The sequence below is a fragment of the Setaria viridis genome, chromosome 3, assembly GCF_005286985.2.
Source record: "Setaria viridis chromosome 3, Setaria_viridis_v4.0, whole genome shotgun sequence".
NCBI classification, from domain to species: domain Eukaryota; kingdom Viridiplantae; phylum Streptophyta; class Magnoliopsida; order Poales; family Poaceae; genus Setaria; species Setaria viridis.
In genome coordinates, this window is record NC_048265.2 from 22,161,274 (window position 1) to 22,175,224 (window position 13,951).

The following is a 13,951-nucleotide window of genomic DNA, read 5'->3' on the forward strand; positions in this document are numbered from 1 at the left end:
TGATATTTAGTACACTTTAGCCGGGTTAATTTGGGTGGTTCTGCCACAGCCGGATTGGAGTAGGGCCTATCTCTATTTTTCTATGTGCATATAGAAGGCATGTCATTAACTGCCAAAATTAATCCTTGTTATTTTTAGAAGAATGTTGGATTTTTTTTTGGGAGGGGGGGTTTAAAATTTTAATTGGGAACCTTGAAACTTACCATCAAGAGTGTGCGCCTCTTCAGTCTTCAGGTGGTATCGTGTTTCCATGAGTAGGAAGAATTCGGAGTCTTTTGCAATTTACTCTTTTCAGATTGTAACTTGATAAGAAGTTGGGACTGAAAAGAATAACAGCTAGGTGGTATTCACTGTTCAGACTACCTTTTCCGCATGTAGAGTATGTTTCAATTATTCTTCTATCATTTTGCTGTTGCATATGGACATGTTTCATACTACCTTCTATTAGACTAATAATTATGAGTTTCACAAATAACAATTTTAAATTCACCAATTCCATCCACTTAAAAGTTGGGACCTAGAAAATAAAAAAATATAAAAAACATTTTAATTTCCATTGGAATAGAAAAGGTGTCATGCTCATCCTAAATAAGGCAGAACCAAGTGCACGTATAACCTAAGCCAATATCACCCTACCACCCTCGCAGGTTAGATATAGGGGGTGTTTGGGAGAGGGGTGCTAAACTTTAGCATCCCCACTTTAGTCCATTTTAGTCACTTATGCTCCCAAACAGGTGAGCTAAAACTGGTGGACTAAATTTTAGGCCCCCACTAATCCCTTAGTCACTTGGGGTAGCACATGTATTAGTTGATGACTATGTTTCATAAGTCATTGACATGGAGATGCTGAACTAATAATGTGGGCACATGTGGAGACATGTGCTAGGACTGACCCAACACGAGAAGTAGTTCTCTCTTTAAACAACATATACGCTTTGTCCTTAGACCTGAGATTGTCGCATGTATTCAAGATGTGGATCGACCTACTTAGGGGCTATCAAACGCTACGCCGTAACAGGGTAGTTATAAAGATAGCTTTCGGGTTTATCAAGAAGCATGCTATGAGACATGGTCAATCAAGATGGGATTTGCCCCTCTCTGATTGAGAGTGATATCTCTGGGCCCCTCGAGTGATCGGATCTGAAAATGCATGGCCATGCTACGTACGGTTAAGAGTTAACCTACAAAGGGATTCCGAATCACAGGATCGAGAAAGAGCGGTCGGCTTGAAGCTAGACCAAATATCGTGAGGCAAAGGGAATAACATGTATATTATGTTGTGATGGTTCGTCTGATATGATCTTCGTGTGCGTATAGGAGTTGGCACGTCTTGCTAGAGGCCGCTACCGACTATTGGGCCGAGTAGGAGTACTCGGGCCATGTCTATACGTATCCGAACCCATAGGGTCACACACTTAAGGGTCTGGAAGCCCAATTCGGATGTGATCCGAGTTGGATTAGGTTTAGAAGTACTAATGGGCCTCGGACTCAGAGGCCCGTTAGGAACCTCTATAAATAGAGGGGTGGGGGCGCCCTAGGGTTTACACCTTTTTGGCGAAACACATCTGCTGCGCCTTCCACGCCCTCGCCTGTTGCAAATCGCGGATCTAGCAGTCCGGCTTGCGACGCTTCCTCCCTGCACGTGTGGATACCTTGGAGGTGTTGCGCCTTCAGCACTTGGACAAGCCGCCGACGAGCCACGACGAGCCGCTGACGAGCCGCGGCACGAGAGAGATCTTGCTGCACGTGGACGAGCTGCTGAGGAGCTACTGGACGTCGACGTGATCGACTACGTACGACTATGCTGATCCACTTCGGTGCATCGACGCGAATCTACATCTTCCGCACCAGTAGGGCGTCGAGTGGTAATCCCGTGATCCTTATACGGCAGTTTTCCTGGTTTACGCGGTAGAAAATTTTGTTTTGCGCTAGTGTAGCCTACCTCGTATCTCTACAATGGTATCAGAGCCGTAGCTGCTTTGTTTTGGATTTGGGATGTGGGCATATGGAGATATGCGAGTTTTCAGTTTGATCTATGTCCAAGTTTCGTGTTCTTGCTGCAATGGTAGTGTAACGACATACTCCTACCAGTCGGTTTCCGCCATCGGAGTTAAGTGATACATGTAATTCCAGTTGCAGTGAGCGAAGATCAATGTGATTGGTCGAATCGAAATCCAGGTTCATACGCCAGGTGCATGATATGTGCAGGTCGGAATTTTTGCCGTGTGCGTATGCTTCGGTAAATCAGCCGTAACTTTTCGGTACGATCTCGGATTGGGGCGAATTTTATATGAAAATTGATCTACAGAAAAAGTTACACATGAAATTCAACCGCTTCGCCATTTTCGGCGAAATTAGATTTCCCAAATTTGGCTTGGAATATGGAGTTTCGGGCATCCGAAGTTTGGACCGTTAGGACACTTAACTCTGTTTTGCAGTATGTATGTATGTATCTTGTGATCAGTATGGCCCCTTTGTGTATGTGATGCATGTGTGTAACTCATTCGTGACCTGCGTGTCGCGCGTACGGCAACACGACAGGAGCCATATGTGTTGTCACCTTAATATATTTAATGGTCCGCGTACTAATCTGTGATGATCCAAGCAACTATGTAATCTTCATTACTAGCTTCCTTACTAGCTATTAGGCGTAATAGCATGTTCTAGTTCTTGGAGGACTCATCACCAGGAGGATGGCGCACATGGAACATGGAGATGGAGATCACCATGGTGAACAGGTTCTATGGAGATGGAGATCACCATATGAAAACGGGCCATACTGTGTCACAACTGTGTGAATGCTATTCTGTTTATGTTTTACTTTCTGCATGCTGTGATGTTAGAAGTAGAACGATCCCTCACAAAGTTTAAGTAAGTATGCCCTCCCAACTAAAACTTGCACCGTCCCATGTCTTGTACAATTAGTGGTGGGTCTATGAAAATAGGGTGCCACTAGTTTTCCTTGATTAGACGGGTTTGTGTCGGCACTTACACGCATAAGGGTTGGTTTGCTTAACAAGGTTAACTTAACGGTTAAGGATCTTGGGGCATAAAGGTTGGGCGTCGAGATATGGAGATGTCACCCAACAACAGGAGTCATATGTGATATGATTAGCAAAAGTTGCGTACCGATCTACCTTGTTTTGCTAGCGGTGATGCTAAAGCTCACTAGTAGACTTGTTAGTTGTGGATCCTGAATCACTAAGTATCAATAGAGGGATATTGATTTTAGTGGGAGTAGATTCTGTTAAAATAGTTTAATGTAATTTGCTCTATCATGGATACGTTTGTCTTAGTGTATTTTGCATTACTTTTGTTGTAGATTAAATGACACCTAGCAACACCACACCGTTTGCTTTGCGTTCGGTCCTTGAGAAGGACAAGTTGAATGGAACAAACTACTCGGATTGGATCCATAACCTGAGAATTGTTCTCAGGGCCGATAAAAAGGAAGATGTTCTAGACACCCCACTACCACCAGTACCTGCTAATGATGCATCTGCTGCCGTTAAGGCTGCTTACAAGAAGGCATTCGATGCTAATTTTGAGGTAAGCTGCCTTATGATTGCTTGCATGGAACCCGAGCTGCAGATGCAGTTCGAAACAAATCATGAGGCACACGATATGATTGTGGCGCTCAAGGACATGTTCCAGACACAGGCTAGGACTGAAAGGTTCAATGTGTCCAAAGCCTTTCTGGAGTGCAAGCTAGCAGAAGACGCAGCAGTAGGACCACATGTAATCAAGATGGTTGGTTACACTCAGCGATTGGAGAAACTGGGCTTCCCAATGGGCAAAGAGTTGGCCACTGACTTCATTCTTTTATCTCTTCCGCCTAGCTATGGGAACTTCATCTCGAACTACCATATGCATGGGACGGAGAAGGATCTGAATGAACTGCTTGGTATGCTCAAGACAGCAGAGGTAGACATTAAGAAAAGCGCTAGTACCAGCCATGTGATGGCTGTACAGAACAAGCCTACCTTCAAGAAGAAGGGCAATTCTTGGAAGAAGAAGGGTAAGGTTGGAGTGTCCAAGCCAAACCTAGCGCCCAAGGCTAAAGCTGGACCTGCTCTAGATAAAGAGTGCTTTTATTATCACGAACCTGGTCACTGGAAGAGAAACTGCAAGTAGTACCTAGCTTCATTGAAGAATGGCGGAAGTAAGAGTACTTCTACCTCAGGTACGCTTGTTGTTAATGTTATAGACAACATTTTTCTCGCTGATACAATTATTAATTCTTGGGTATTTGATACCAGATCGGTTGCTCATATTTGCAATTCGATGCAGGGAATGATAAGAAGTAGAAGCGTGGAAAGAGGAGAAGTTGATTTCCGTGTGGGCAATAATGCAAGAGTTGCTGCGTTGACCGTCGGGACGATGCAACTCCACCTCCCGTCAGGATTTATTATGGAGTTGAATAATTGTTATTTCGTTCCTAGTTTAAGTCGAAACATTTTGTCTCCTTCATGCTTGATGAACGATGGTTATTCATTTGCGAGTGAAAACAACGGTTGTATGATCTCTAAGAATGATATGTTTATGGCTTTTGCACCCATTGTGAATGGATTATTTGTTTTACATCTTGATGGTTCACCTGTCTGTAACGTAAGTGCTAAAAGGCCTCGGCCTAATGATTTGAGTCCTACCTACTTGTGGCATTGTCGTTTGGGTCATATAAGTGAAAAACGCATGAAGAAGCTCCATTCTGATGGACTTCTAACTTCGTTTGATTTTTCAATCATACGAGACATGTGAGGCTTGCTAGGCAAGATGACCAAGACGCCTTTCACAGGATTTCCTGAAAGAGCAGTAGACTTGTTGGAACTCGTACATAGTGATGTATGCGGACCAATGAGCACGACGGCTAGAGGAGGATTCCAATACTTCATAACTTTCACTGATGATTTTAGTAGATATGGCTATGTCTACTTGATGAGGCACAAGTCTGAAACCTTTGAAAAGTTCAAGGAATTTCATAATGAAGTTGAAAATCAGGGTGACAAGAAAATTAAGGCCTTACGATCTGATCGTGGAGGCGAGTATTTGAGCCACGAGTTTAGCAATCATCTAAAGAGTTGCGAAATTGTTCCACAACTTACGCCGCCTGGAACACCTCAGAGAAATGGTGTATCCGAGCGACGTAATCGAACTTTGTTAGACATGGTTCGATCAATGATGAGCCAGTCGGACCTACCGTTGTTATTTTGGGGATACGCTCTAGAAATAGCAGCTTTCACACTTAATAGGGTACCATCTAAATCCGTAGTTAAGACACCATATGAGATGTGGACTGGAAAGGTTCCCAGTTTGTCTTTTCTAAAGATTTGGGGATGTGAAGTGTTTGTCAAGCGACTTCAGTCGGACAAGATCACACCCAAGTCGGATAAGTGCATTTTCATGAGATATCCAAAGGAAACTTTGGGATATTATTTCTACAACCGGTCAGAGGGCAAAGTGTTTGTCGCTCGAAACGGGGTTTTCCTAGAGAAATAGTTTCTCAAAGGAGAAAAGAGTGGAAAGACATAGCATCTTGAAGAAGTTCAAGATGAGCCAATCGGGCAAGAATCAATGAGTGATGCTAACATAGCAGAACAAGTTGAGATACCCATGGCAAGAGAAGCACCGCCACAACCACGAAGGTCGGCAAGGCTCCGCGAAATGCGGGAAATATTATTGTTGGACAATGATAAGCCTGCGACATATGCAGAAGCAATGATGGACCCAGACTCTGAAAAATGGCAGAGTGCCATGCAATCCGAAATAGAGTCCATGGGAGACAATCAAGTTTGGAACTTGGTTGACCCATCTGATGGTGTTAAAGCCATAGAGTGCAAATGGATCTATAAGAAGAAAAAGGACATGGATGGAAATGTTCACATCTATAAAGCACGACTTGTCGCAAAAGGTTTTCGACAAGTTCAAGGAGTTGACTACGACAAGACTTTCTCGCCCGTAGTGATGCTTAAGTCCATTCGGATTATTCTAGCTATAGCTGCATATTTCGATTATGAGATATGGGAGATGGATGTCAAGAAAGCTTTCCTGAATGGAAACCTAGCTGAGGACGTGTATATGATACAGCCTGAGGGTTTTGTCGATCCGAAAAATGCTAGAAAGGTATGCAAACTTCAAAGATCCATTTATGAATTGAAGCAAGCATCTAGGAGTTGGAACATTCGTTTTGATGAAGTGGTCAAAGGGTTTGACTTCACCAAGAACGAAGAAGAGTCTTGTGTTTACAAGAAGGTTAGTGGGAGCTCTGTAGTATTTCTAATCTTATATGTGGATGATATATTGCTGATTGGAAATAACATTCCTATGCTTGAGTCCGTAAAGACTTCACTGAAAAATAGTTTTTCGATGAAGGACTTAGGGGAAGCGGCATATATTCTGGGCATTAAGATCTATAGAGATAGATCGAGAAGGCTTATAGGATTAAGCCAAGATACTTACATTGACAAAGTGTTGAAGCGGTTCAGCATGGAAAAGGCAAAGAAAGGGTTCTTGCCTATGTCACATGGCATACATCTCAGCAAGACTCAGTGTCCTTCGATTGCTGATGAGCGGGATCGCATGAGTAGAGTGCCATATGCCTCGGCTATTGGATCTATCATGTATGCAATGATAAGTACTCGCCCAGATGTTTCATATGCGCTAAGTATGACAAGCAGACACCAGTTTGATCCAAGTGAGAGTCACTGGATAGCGGTGAAAAATATTCTTAAGTACTTGAGAAGGACTAAAGATATGTTCCTCGTCTATGGAGGTAAGGAGGAGCTCGTTGTAACAGGTTACACCGATGCTAGTTTCCAAACCGACAGAGATGATTCAAAGTCACAATTAGGATTTGTGTTCACGCTAAATGGTGGTGCTGTTAGTTGGAAGAGTTCCAAGCAGGAGACGGTGGCCGATTCTACGACAGAAGCCGAGTACATCGCGGCTTCGGAAGCCGCGAAGGAGGGTGTTTGGATAAGGAATTGCCTCATTGAGCTTGGTGTGTTCCCGAATGCGTCCAGCCCATTGAATCTCTACTGTGATAACAATGGGGCAATTGCGCAAGCAAAGGAGCCAAGGAACCACCAGAAGAACAAACACGTAATGCGGCGATTTCATCTCATTCGAGACTTCGTTAACCGGGATGAGATCAAGATATGCAAAATACACACGGATCTGAACATTTCTGATCCGTTGACAAAACCACTCCCGCAGGCTAAGCATGATGCGCATGTAAGAGCTATGGGTATTAGGTACCTTCTAGATTGACTCTAGTGCAAGTGGAAGACTGTTGGAGTATGCCCTAGAGGCAATCATAGAGATGATGATATTCCATTTGTATCCATGATTTATATTGTGTTCCTTGAATATCCATTAAAGGCTACTTGAATTGATTTGCAATTATGTGAATTGTGTGTGAAACTCTTTACTTGTATGGTTATTCTAAAGTTGTCCCTAGTCGGAGTTCATGAGAGGACACACATGAATATTAGACTAGCACATGTATTAGTTGATGACTATGTTTCACAAGTCATTGACATGGAGATGCTGAACTAATAATGTGGGCACATGTGGAGACATGTGCTAGGACTGACCCAACACGAGAAGTAGTTCTCTCTTTAAACAACATATACGCTTTGTCCTTAGACCTGAGATTGTCGCATGTATTCAAGATGTGGATCGACCTACTTAGGGGCTATCAAACACTACGCCATAACAGGGTAGTTATAAAGATAGCTTTCGGGTTTGTCAAGAAGGATGCTATGAGACATGGTCAATCAAGATGGGATTTGCCCCTCTCTGATTGAGAGTGATATCTCTAGGCCCCTCGAGTGATCGGATCTGAAAATGTATGGCCATACTACGTACGGTTAAGAGTTAACCTACAAAGGGATTCCGAATCACAGGATCGAGAAAGAGCGGTCGGCTTGAAGCTAGACCAAATATCGTGAGGCAAAGGGAATAGCATGTATATTATGTTGTGATGGTTCGTCTGATATGATCTTCGTGTGCGTATAGGAGTTGGATTAGGTTTAGAAGTACTAATGGGTCTCGAACCCAGAGGCCCGTTAGGAACCTCTATAAATAGAGGGGTGGGGGCGCCCTAGGGTTTACACCTTTTTGGCGAAACACATCTGCTGCGCCTTCCACGCCCTCGCCTTTTGCAACTCATGGATCTAGCAGTCCGGCTTGCGACGCTTCCTCCCTGCATGTGTGGATACCTTGGAGGTGTTGCGCCTGCAGCACTTGGACGAGCCGCCGACGAGCCACGACGAGCCGTCGACGAGCCGACGACGAGCCGCGGCACGAGGGAGATCTTGCTGCACGTGGACGAGCTGCTGAGGAGCTACTGGACGTCGACGTGATCGACTACGTACGACTACGCTGATCCACTTCGCTGCATCGACGCGAATCTACATCTTCCGCACCAGTAGCGCGTCGAGTGGTAATCTCGTGATCCTTATATGGCAGCTTTCCTGGTTTACGCGGTAGAAAATTTTATTTTGCGCTAGTGTAGCCTACCTCGTATCCCTACACGCCTCACCCGCCGCCTCCGCCTCGCCGCCGCCTCCGCCCCGCCGCCGCCCGCCGCCTCTGCCTCGCCGCCACCGCTGCCGCCACCTCCGGCCGGCCCCGCCCGCCCCCGCGGCCTCCGCCCCACCCTCGGAGATCCGCCTGTAGTCCCACCGCACGGCTTCGGCGATGGCCTGCGCGCGGCCGCCGGCGAGGGCCTGGGCCCTGCGGAGCTTGGCGCGAAGGGCGGCAGCCGCGGCCGTTAGCGGCGTCGCGGACTGCGAGAGCATCCATGGTGCGACGAGAGGAACAGGTGGTGCTCCTGCGTATGAGAGGGTTCAGGGTCTTGATGAAGGCCATGGCCGTACATCCTCCAGCCCCGGGCGCGGGGAGCCTTCGCCGCCGCTGCCGCTCGAGTACTACGGCCCGAGGGCAGCTGCCGCCGCGGCACCGTCCGAGTATATGGTCGCCTCCGTGTACTCCACGCCGTGCATCACCTCGCCGCCGTCGCGGCACTGGCCGGCGTCCTGGAGGGGCAACTATGCAGGGGTAAAAGGGTCATTTGGCATAGCATGTGCTAAACTTTAGCACCCCTCCCAAACACCCCCAAAGGCTAAAGTTTAGCACTCTTTTTGAGAGGGCTAAAATTTAGTTCAGGACTAAATTTTAGCACCCTCCTCCCAAACAGGGTCATATACAAAGTGTTACAAAGCGTTAACTAGCTAGTAGCCCCTGGACAAGGACAACGCTGGGGTCAAACACTCACACACTGATACACTGCAATATTTTACTCGTACAAATCAAAATGAGCGCTGAAATTCGAAACGTAATAGCCACACAACTGCCAATAATACTTCAACATCTACTTAACCAATGAATTAGATGACAACTTCAGTGGCTGCGACAGATTTCGGGTACATACACTGCTTGCCGCAATAGCAAATGCTTAGAGGGTGTTTGGGATAGGGGTGCTAAACTTTAGCACCCTCACTTTAGTCCATTTTAGTCACTTGTGCTCCCAAACAGGTGAGCTAAAACTGGTGGACTAAATTTTAACCCCCACTAATCCTTTAGTCACTTGGGGTAGCTAAAATGGACTAAATGGACTAAAAAGTGGTCCCCCGGACCACTTTCCCCCTACCCCCCTCCCCTCTCTCTCCTCCCCTCAGTCTCTCTCTCTCCTCGCCTCCTTCGCCCGAACCGCCGCCTCCAACTCGCCGGGCCGCCTCCGCCTCGCCGCCATCCTTCTCCGTCCGGCCGCCGCCTCCGCCTCCGCCTTGCCGCCGCCGCCTCCGTCTCCGGCCGGCCCCGCCGTCGCTGCCCACCCCCGCGGCCTCGCCTCGCCGGCCCTCGCGCCGGCCCCGCCCGCCCATGCGGCCTCGCCTCGCTGGCCACTGCGGCGTCGCCGGACCTATCGCTGCACATCAGCCTGCCGAGCAGCGCGCCCGGGGCCGGGCCGTCCGGCGGGCGCGCCGCGGTAGGGGGAGCAGGCGGAGTAGGAGTAGGAGGCGCGGGGGGAGACCCGTGGTGGAGGCTAAACGGGTCCACGGTGTCGACGGAGCTGTTGCCGCCGGCTGAGCAGGACCATGCGGGCGCGCGCCCTCTGGCGGCATCGCCCGTCGGCGACGGCCGCGCCCTCCGTGGCCACCACGTCGGCGGGCGCGGCGCTGATGCCCACTATGCCGATGCTGCAGCCGCTTGACGGCGGGGGCGGGCTAGCCGGCGGAGGAGGGGGCGCATCGTTGGCGAACAGGGCCGGAATCCGGGGAATACCTGTCCGCCGTGCTGCTGCTCGCTGCCGTGCGGCACTGGCTGGCGACGAAGGGGCTGAGAAGGAGCGGGTGGCGATCCGAAGGGGCAGCTATACAGGGGTAAAAGGGTCATTTGGCACAGCAGGTGCTAAACTTTAGCCTCCCTCCCAAACACCCCCAAGGCTAAAACCCCCAAAGGCTAAGTTTAGCGCTCTTTTTGAGAGGACTAAAATTTAGTTCAGGACTAAATTTTAGCACCTTCCTCCCAAACAGGACCTTAATTGAACAGTGCAGACGACCATGCCAATAACAAACTAGGGCAGCATTTATTAAAGGAGGACAATCAGATATACATGGATTTGAACCTCTGAACAAATTACCAAGCAAATTCAATCAGCAGATGGGACAAAGAGGAAACTTAATGACACCCAAGCGCTTGCATTGAACAATTGCCAACAGACACATCAATCTCAGGTATCGCCGAGTCCGAATATTAAAACTGCATGTAAACGTCACAACCGAGTAACAGACCGAGGGCACATTGCCAGCAGAGATATCACGAGACAACAGCAATGACCGGGGACAAAACTAATATGTGATAGTGAAAGTTATCTAGGTATCGCAAAAGCAGACACAGGATTAACCACCAGGCGCATCATTTCTTCTTGGCGGCAGCCTTGGTAACCTTGGCGCCGGTCGGGTCCTTCTTCTCCACGCTCTTGATGACTCCCACAGCAACTGTCTGTCTCATGTCACGGACAGCGAAGCGACCAAGAGGAGGGTACTCAGAGAAGGTCTCCACCACCATGGGCTTCGTGGGAATCATCTTCACCATACCAGCATCACCGTTCTTCAGGAACTTGGGCTCCTTCTCAAGCTCCTTACCGGATCGCCTGTCGATCTTGGTAATGAGCTCAGCAAACTTGACAGCTATGTGGGAGGTGTGGCAGTCCAGCACTGGGGCGTAGCCGTTGCCGATCTGCCCAGGGTGGTTCATGATGATGACCTGGGAGGTGAAGCTGGCAGCCTCCTTGGCAGGGTCATCCTTGGAGTTGGAGGCCACGAACCCACGCTTGAGATCCTTGACAGCAACGTTCTTCACGTTGAAGCCAACGTTGTCACCAGGAAGGGCCTCCTGGAGAGCCTCGTGGTGCATCTCAACAGACTTCACCTCAGTAGTCAGGCCAGTTGGACCAAAGGTGACAACCATACCAGGCTTGATGATACCGGTCTCAACACGGCCAACAGGGACGGTTCCAATACCACCAATCTTGTACACATCCTGAAGGGGGAGACGCAGGGGCTTGTCCGAAGGCCTCTTGGGCTCGTTGATCTGGTCAAGAGCCTCGAGCAGGGTTGGGCCCTTGTACCAGTCAAGGTTGGTGGACCTCTCAATCATGTTGTCACCCTCGAAACCGGAGATGGGGACGAAGGCAATCTTGTCAGGGTTGTAACCCACCTTCTTCAGGTAGGAGGAGACTTCCTTAACAATCTCATCATAACGGGCCTTGGAGTACTTGGGAGTGGTGGCGTCCATCTACGAACAGATTATCAATAAAACATCATTATTAGCTTAACTGAAGAGATCGCATGAACAGCAGACAAACTGTATATACACAAGAACAGTATCAATTAATGTTAAATGGCACACGGCACTAGTTTAGGGAATAAAGTTGTAGCTAAATTCTAACAAAGCACATTATTACTAAATACTAACAAAGCACATTAATTAACAATACCAATCATAGGAAGATGGTTAAATAACACAACTTGTGTTCTCATTCTGTATGCTACATTTCAAACTTCATAAAACTACTCAAAGCAGTTGAGAGAGAAACTTAAAACAAAATTACAGAAAAAACATTTCTGCACATATATCAGAAAATGCAATTCAATGAAGGTGAACTGCTACTATCAAACATAAATATGTAGGAAACAGCTGGTTCAAAAATAGGCACTTAATGCACTGACAAATTCAATACCAAACTTGCATACCCCATCACTAGCAATGCTTTTGGAACGGAAGGAGTACAATTTAGTGCAAATGAATAAAAATGGACTACTGGCATGTGTAATTAAGGGCATTTCAGATCATGAACCATAATGAGATAGGGATTTCTGGAATTATACCTTGTTGCAGCAGCAAATCATCTGTTTCACTCCAAGAGTGAAAGCAAGGAGAGCATGCTCACGGGTCTGGCCATCCTTGGAGATACCAGCCTCAAAACCACCAGTGGTGGAGTCAATGATGAGGACAGCACAGTCAGCCTGGGAGGTACCAGTGATCATGTTCTTGATGAAGTCACGGTGTCCAGGGGCATCAATGACTGTGCAGTAGTACTTGGTGGTCTCGAACTTCCACAGGGCAATATCAATGGTGATACCCCTCTCACGCTCAGCCTTGAGCTTGTCAAGCACCCACGCGTACTTGAAGGACCTCTTGTTCATCTCAGCGGCCTCCTTCTCGAACCTCTCGATCACACGCTTGTCGATACCTCCAAGCTTGTAGATCAGGTGGCCTGTGGTGGTTGACTTGCCAGAGTCGACATGGCCAATGACCACGATGTTGATGTGGGACTTCTCCTTACCCATGGCTGCAGGTGAAGCTTAAACCGCTGCATGAGAGCAAACGAGCAAGTATTAGCACAGAATTTGGAAGCCACTAATATAAACACTTTTACAAGACAGTAACAAAACAATTTTACAGACCTGATCTGAAACTAGATCAAAAAAGGACGTTGCGACTAAATAAACATAAACTATACAGCCCGATACATAGCAGCAGCCTCTCAAAAATAACGGAATTACAGTAGCTACATCTAAACATCCGATCCACAAGTACAACTAACAAATCAACCTACAGTTTCTAATTAATTATCCAGATCCAGATGAATCCATCCATAAAAATCAAATCCTCGAATCAAGCGAACACACGAAACCCACAAACCCTACGGAATCGGAGATGCGAGTATCAACAACCCAAACACTACCAGACTGCCAAATCGACAACCCAATCACTACCGGGCAGCCAAATCGACAACCCAATCACTACCGGACTGCCAAATCCACAACGCAATCACTACCGGACTGCCAAATCGCTATTGGCCCGAGGAGGCAACCCTGGACAACATCGATCCCGTGGAGACAGCATCGAGGAGCACAGATCGAGTAACGCAGAAGAAACGGCACCTGAGGAAGCGAAGGAGGGGGCGTCGGGAGGATGAGGAGGCGGAGGCGCAGGTGACGGCGCGTCGGCGACTCGCCGCTCGTGCACTCCCGGTCTGCGGCGGCTGACTGCGTCTGGGGTATTTGCGGTCCGACGGGATGGAGCTAGGTTTTAACTTAAGGAAGTGCGATAGGGCACCACGAATGGGCTATTTGGGCCAGAAAGTCATCCGATGGGCCAAAAATGAGCAAACACGGCGTATTATCGCTGGAATTTCTTTTGGAAATAATATGTGTAGTTTTTTTTGGTCAAAAAACGCGATGAGATTGTGAGCGTCCGTGGCTTCTCAGAAATCCGACTATGGTTTGGTGGTACCCAAAGTGTTGATTGTACACTCCAAACTTATTCTGAAGTTCAATTATAACTTTTACACTAACTGTTCTATATTGATCGTGCCCCTCCTAATGGATTGGTGAGCTTGGTAACTTGTTTACTCGCACCTCGCTATGATTTATATTCTCAT

General features: G+C 47.6%; 1 protein-coding gene across 1 annotated transcript; it reads right to left on the reverse strand.

The window, feature by feature from the left end:
* Positions 1-10,675: 10,675 nt before the first annotated feature.
* LOC117850313 (elongation factor 1-alpha) lies at positions 10,676-13,611 on the reverse strand. Its single transcript, XM_034732141.2, has 3 exons — positions 13,452-13,611; positions 12,393-12,877; positions 10,676-11,799 (listed from the first exon to the last, which is right to left on the reverse strand). The coding sequence occupies exons 2-3, from the start codon at positions 12,852-12,854 to the stop codon at positions 10,918-10,920; spliced, it is 1,344 nt and encodes a 447-aa protein (XP_034588032.1). The 5' UTR covers positions 12,855-12,877; positions 13,452-13,611; the 3' UTR covers positions 10,676-10,917.
* Positions 13,612-13,951: the final 340 nt, after the last annotated feature.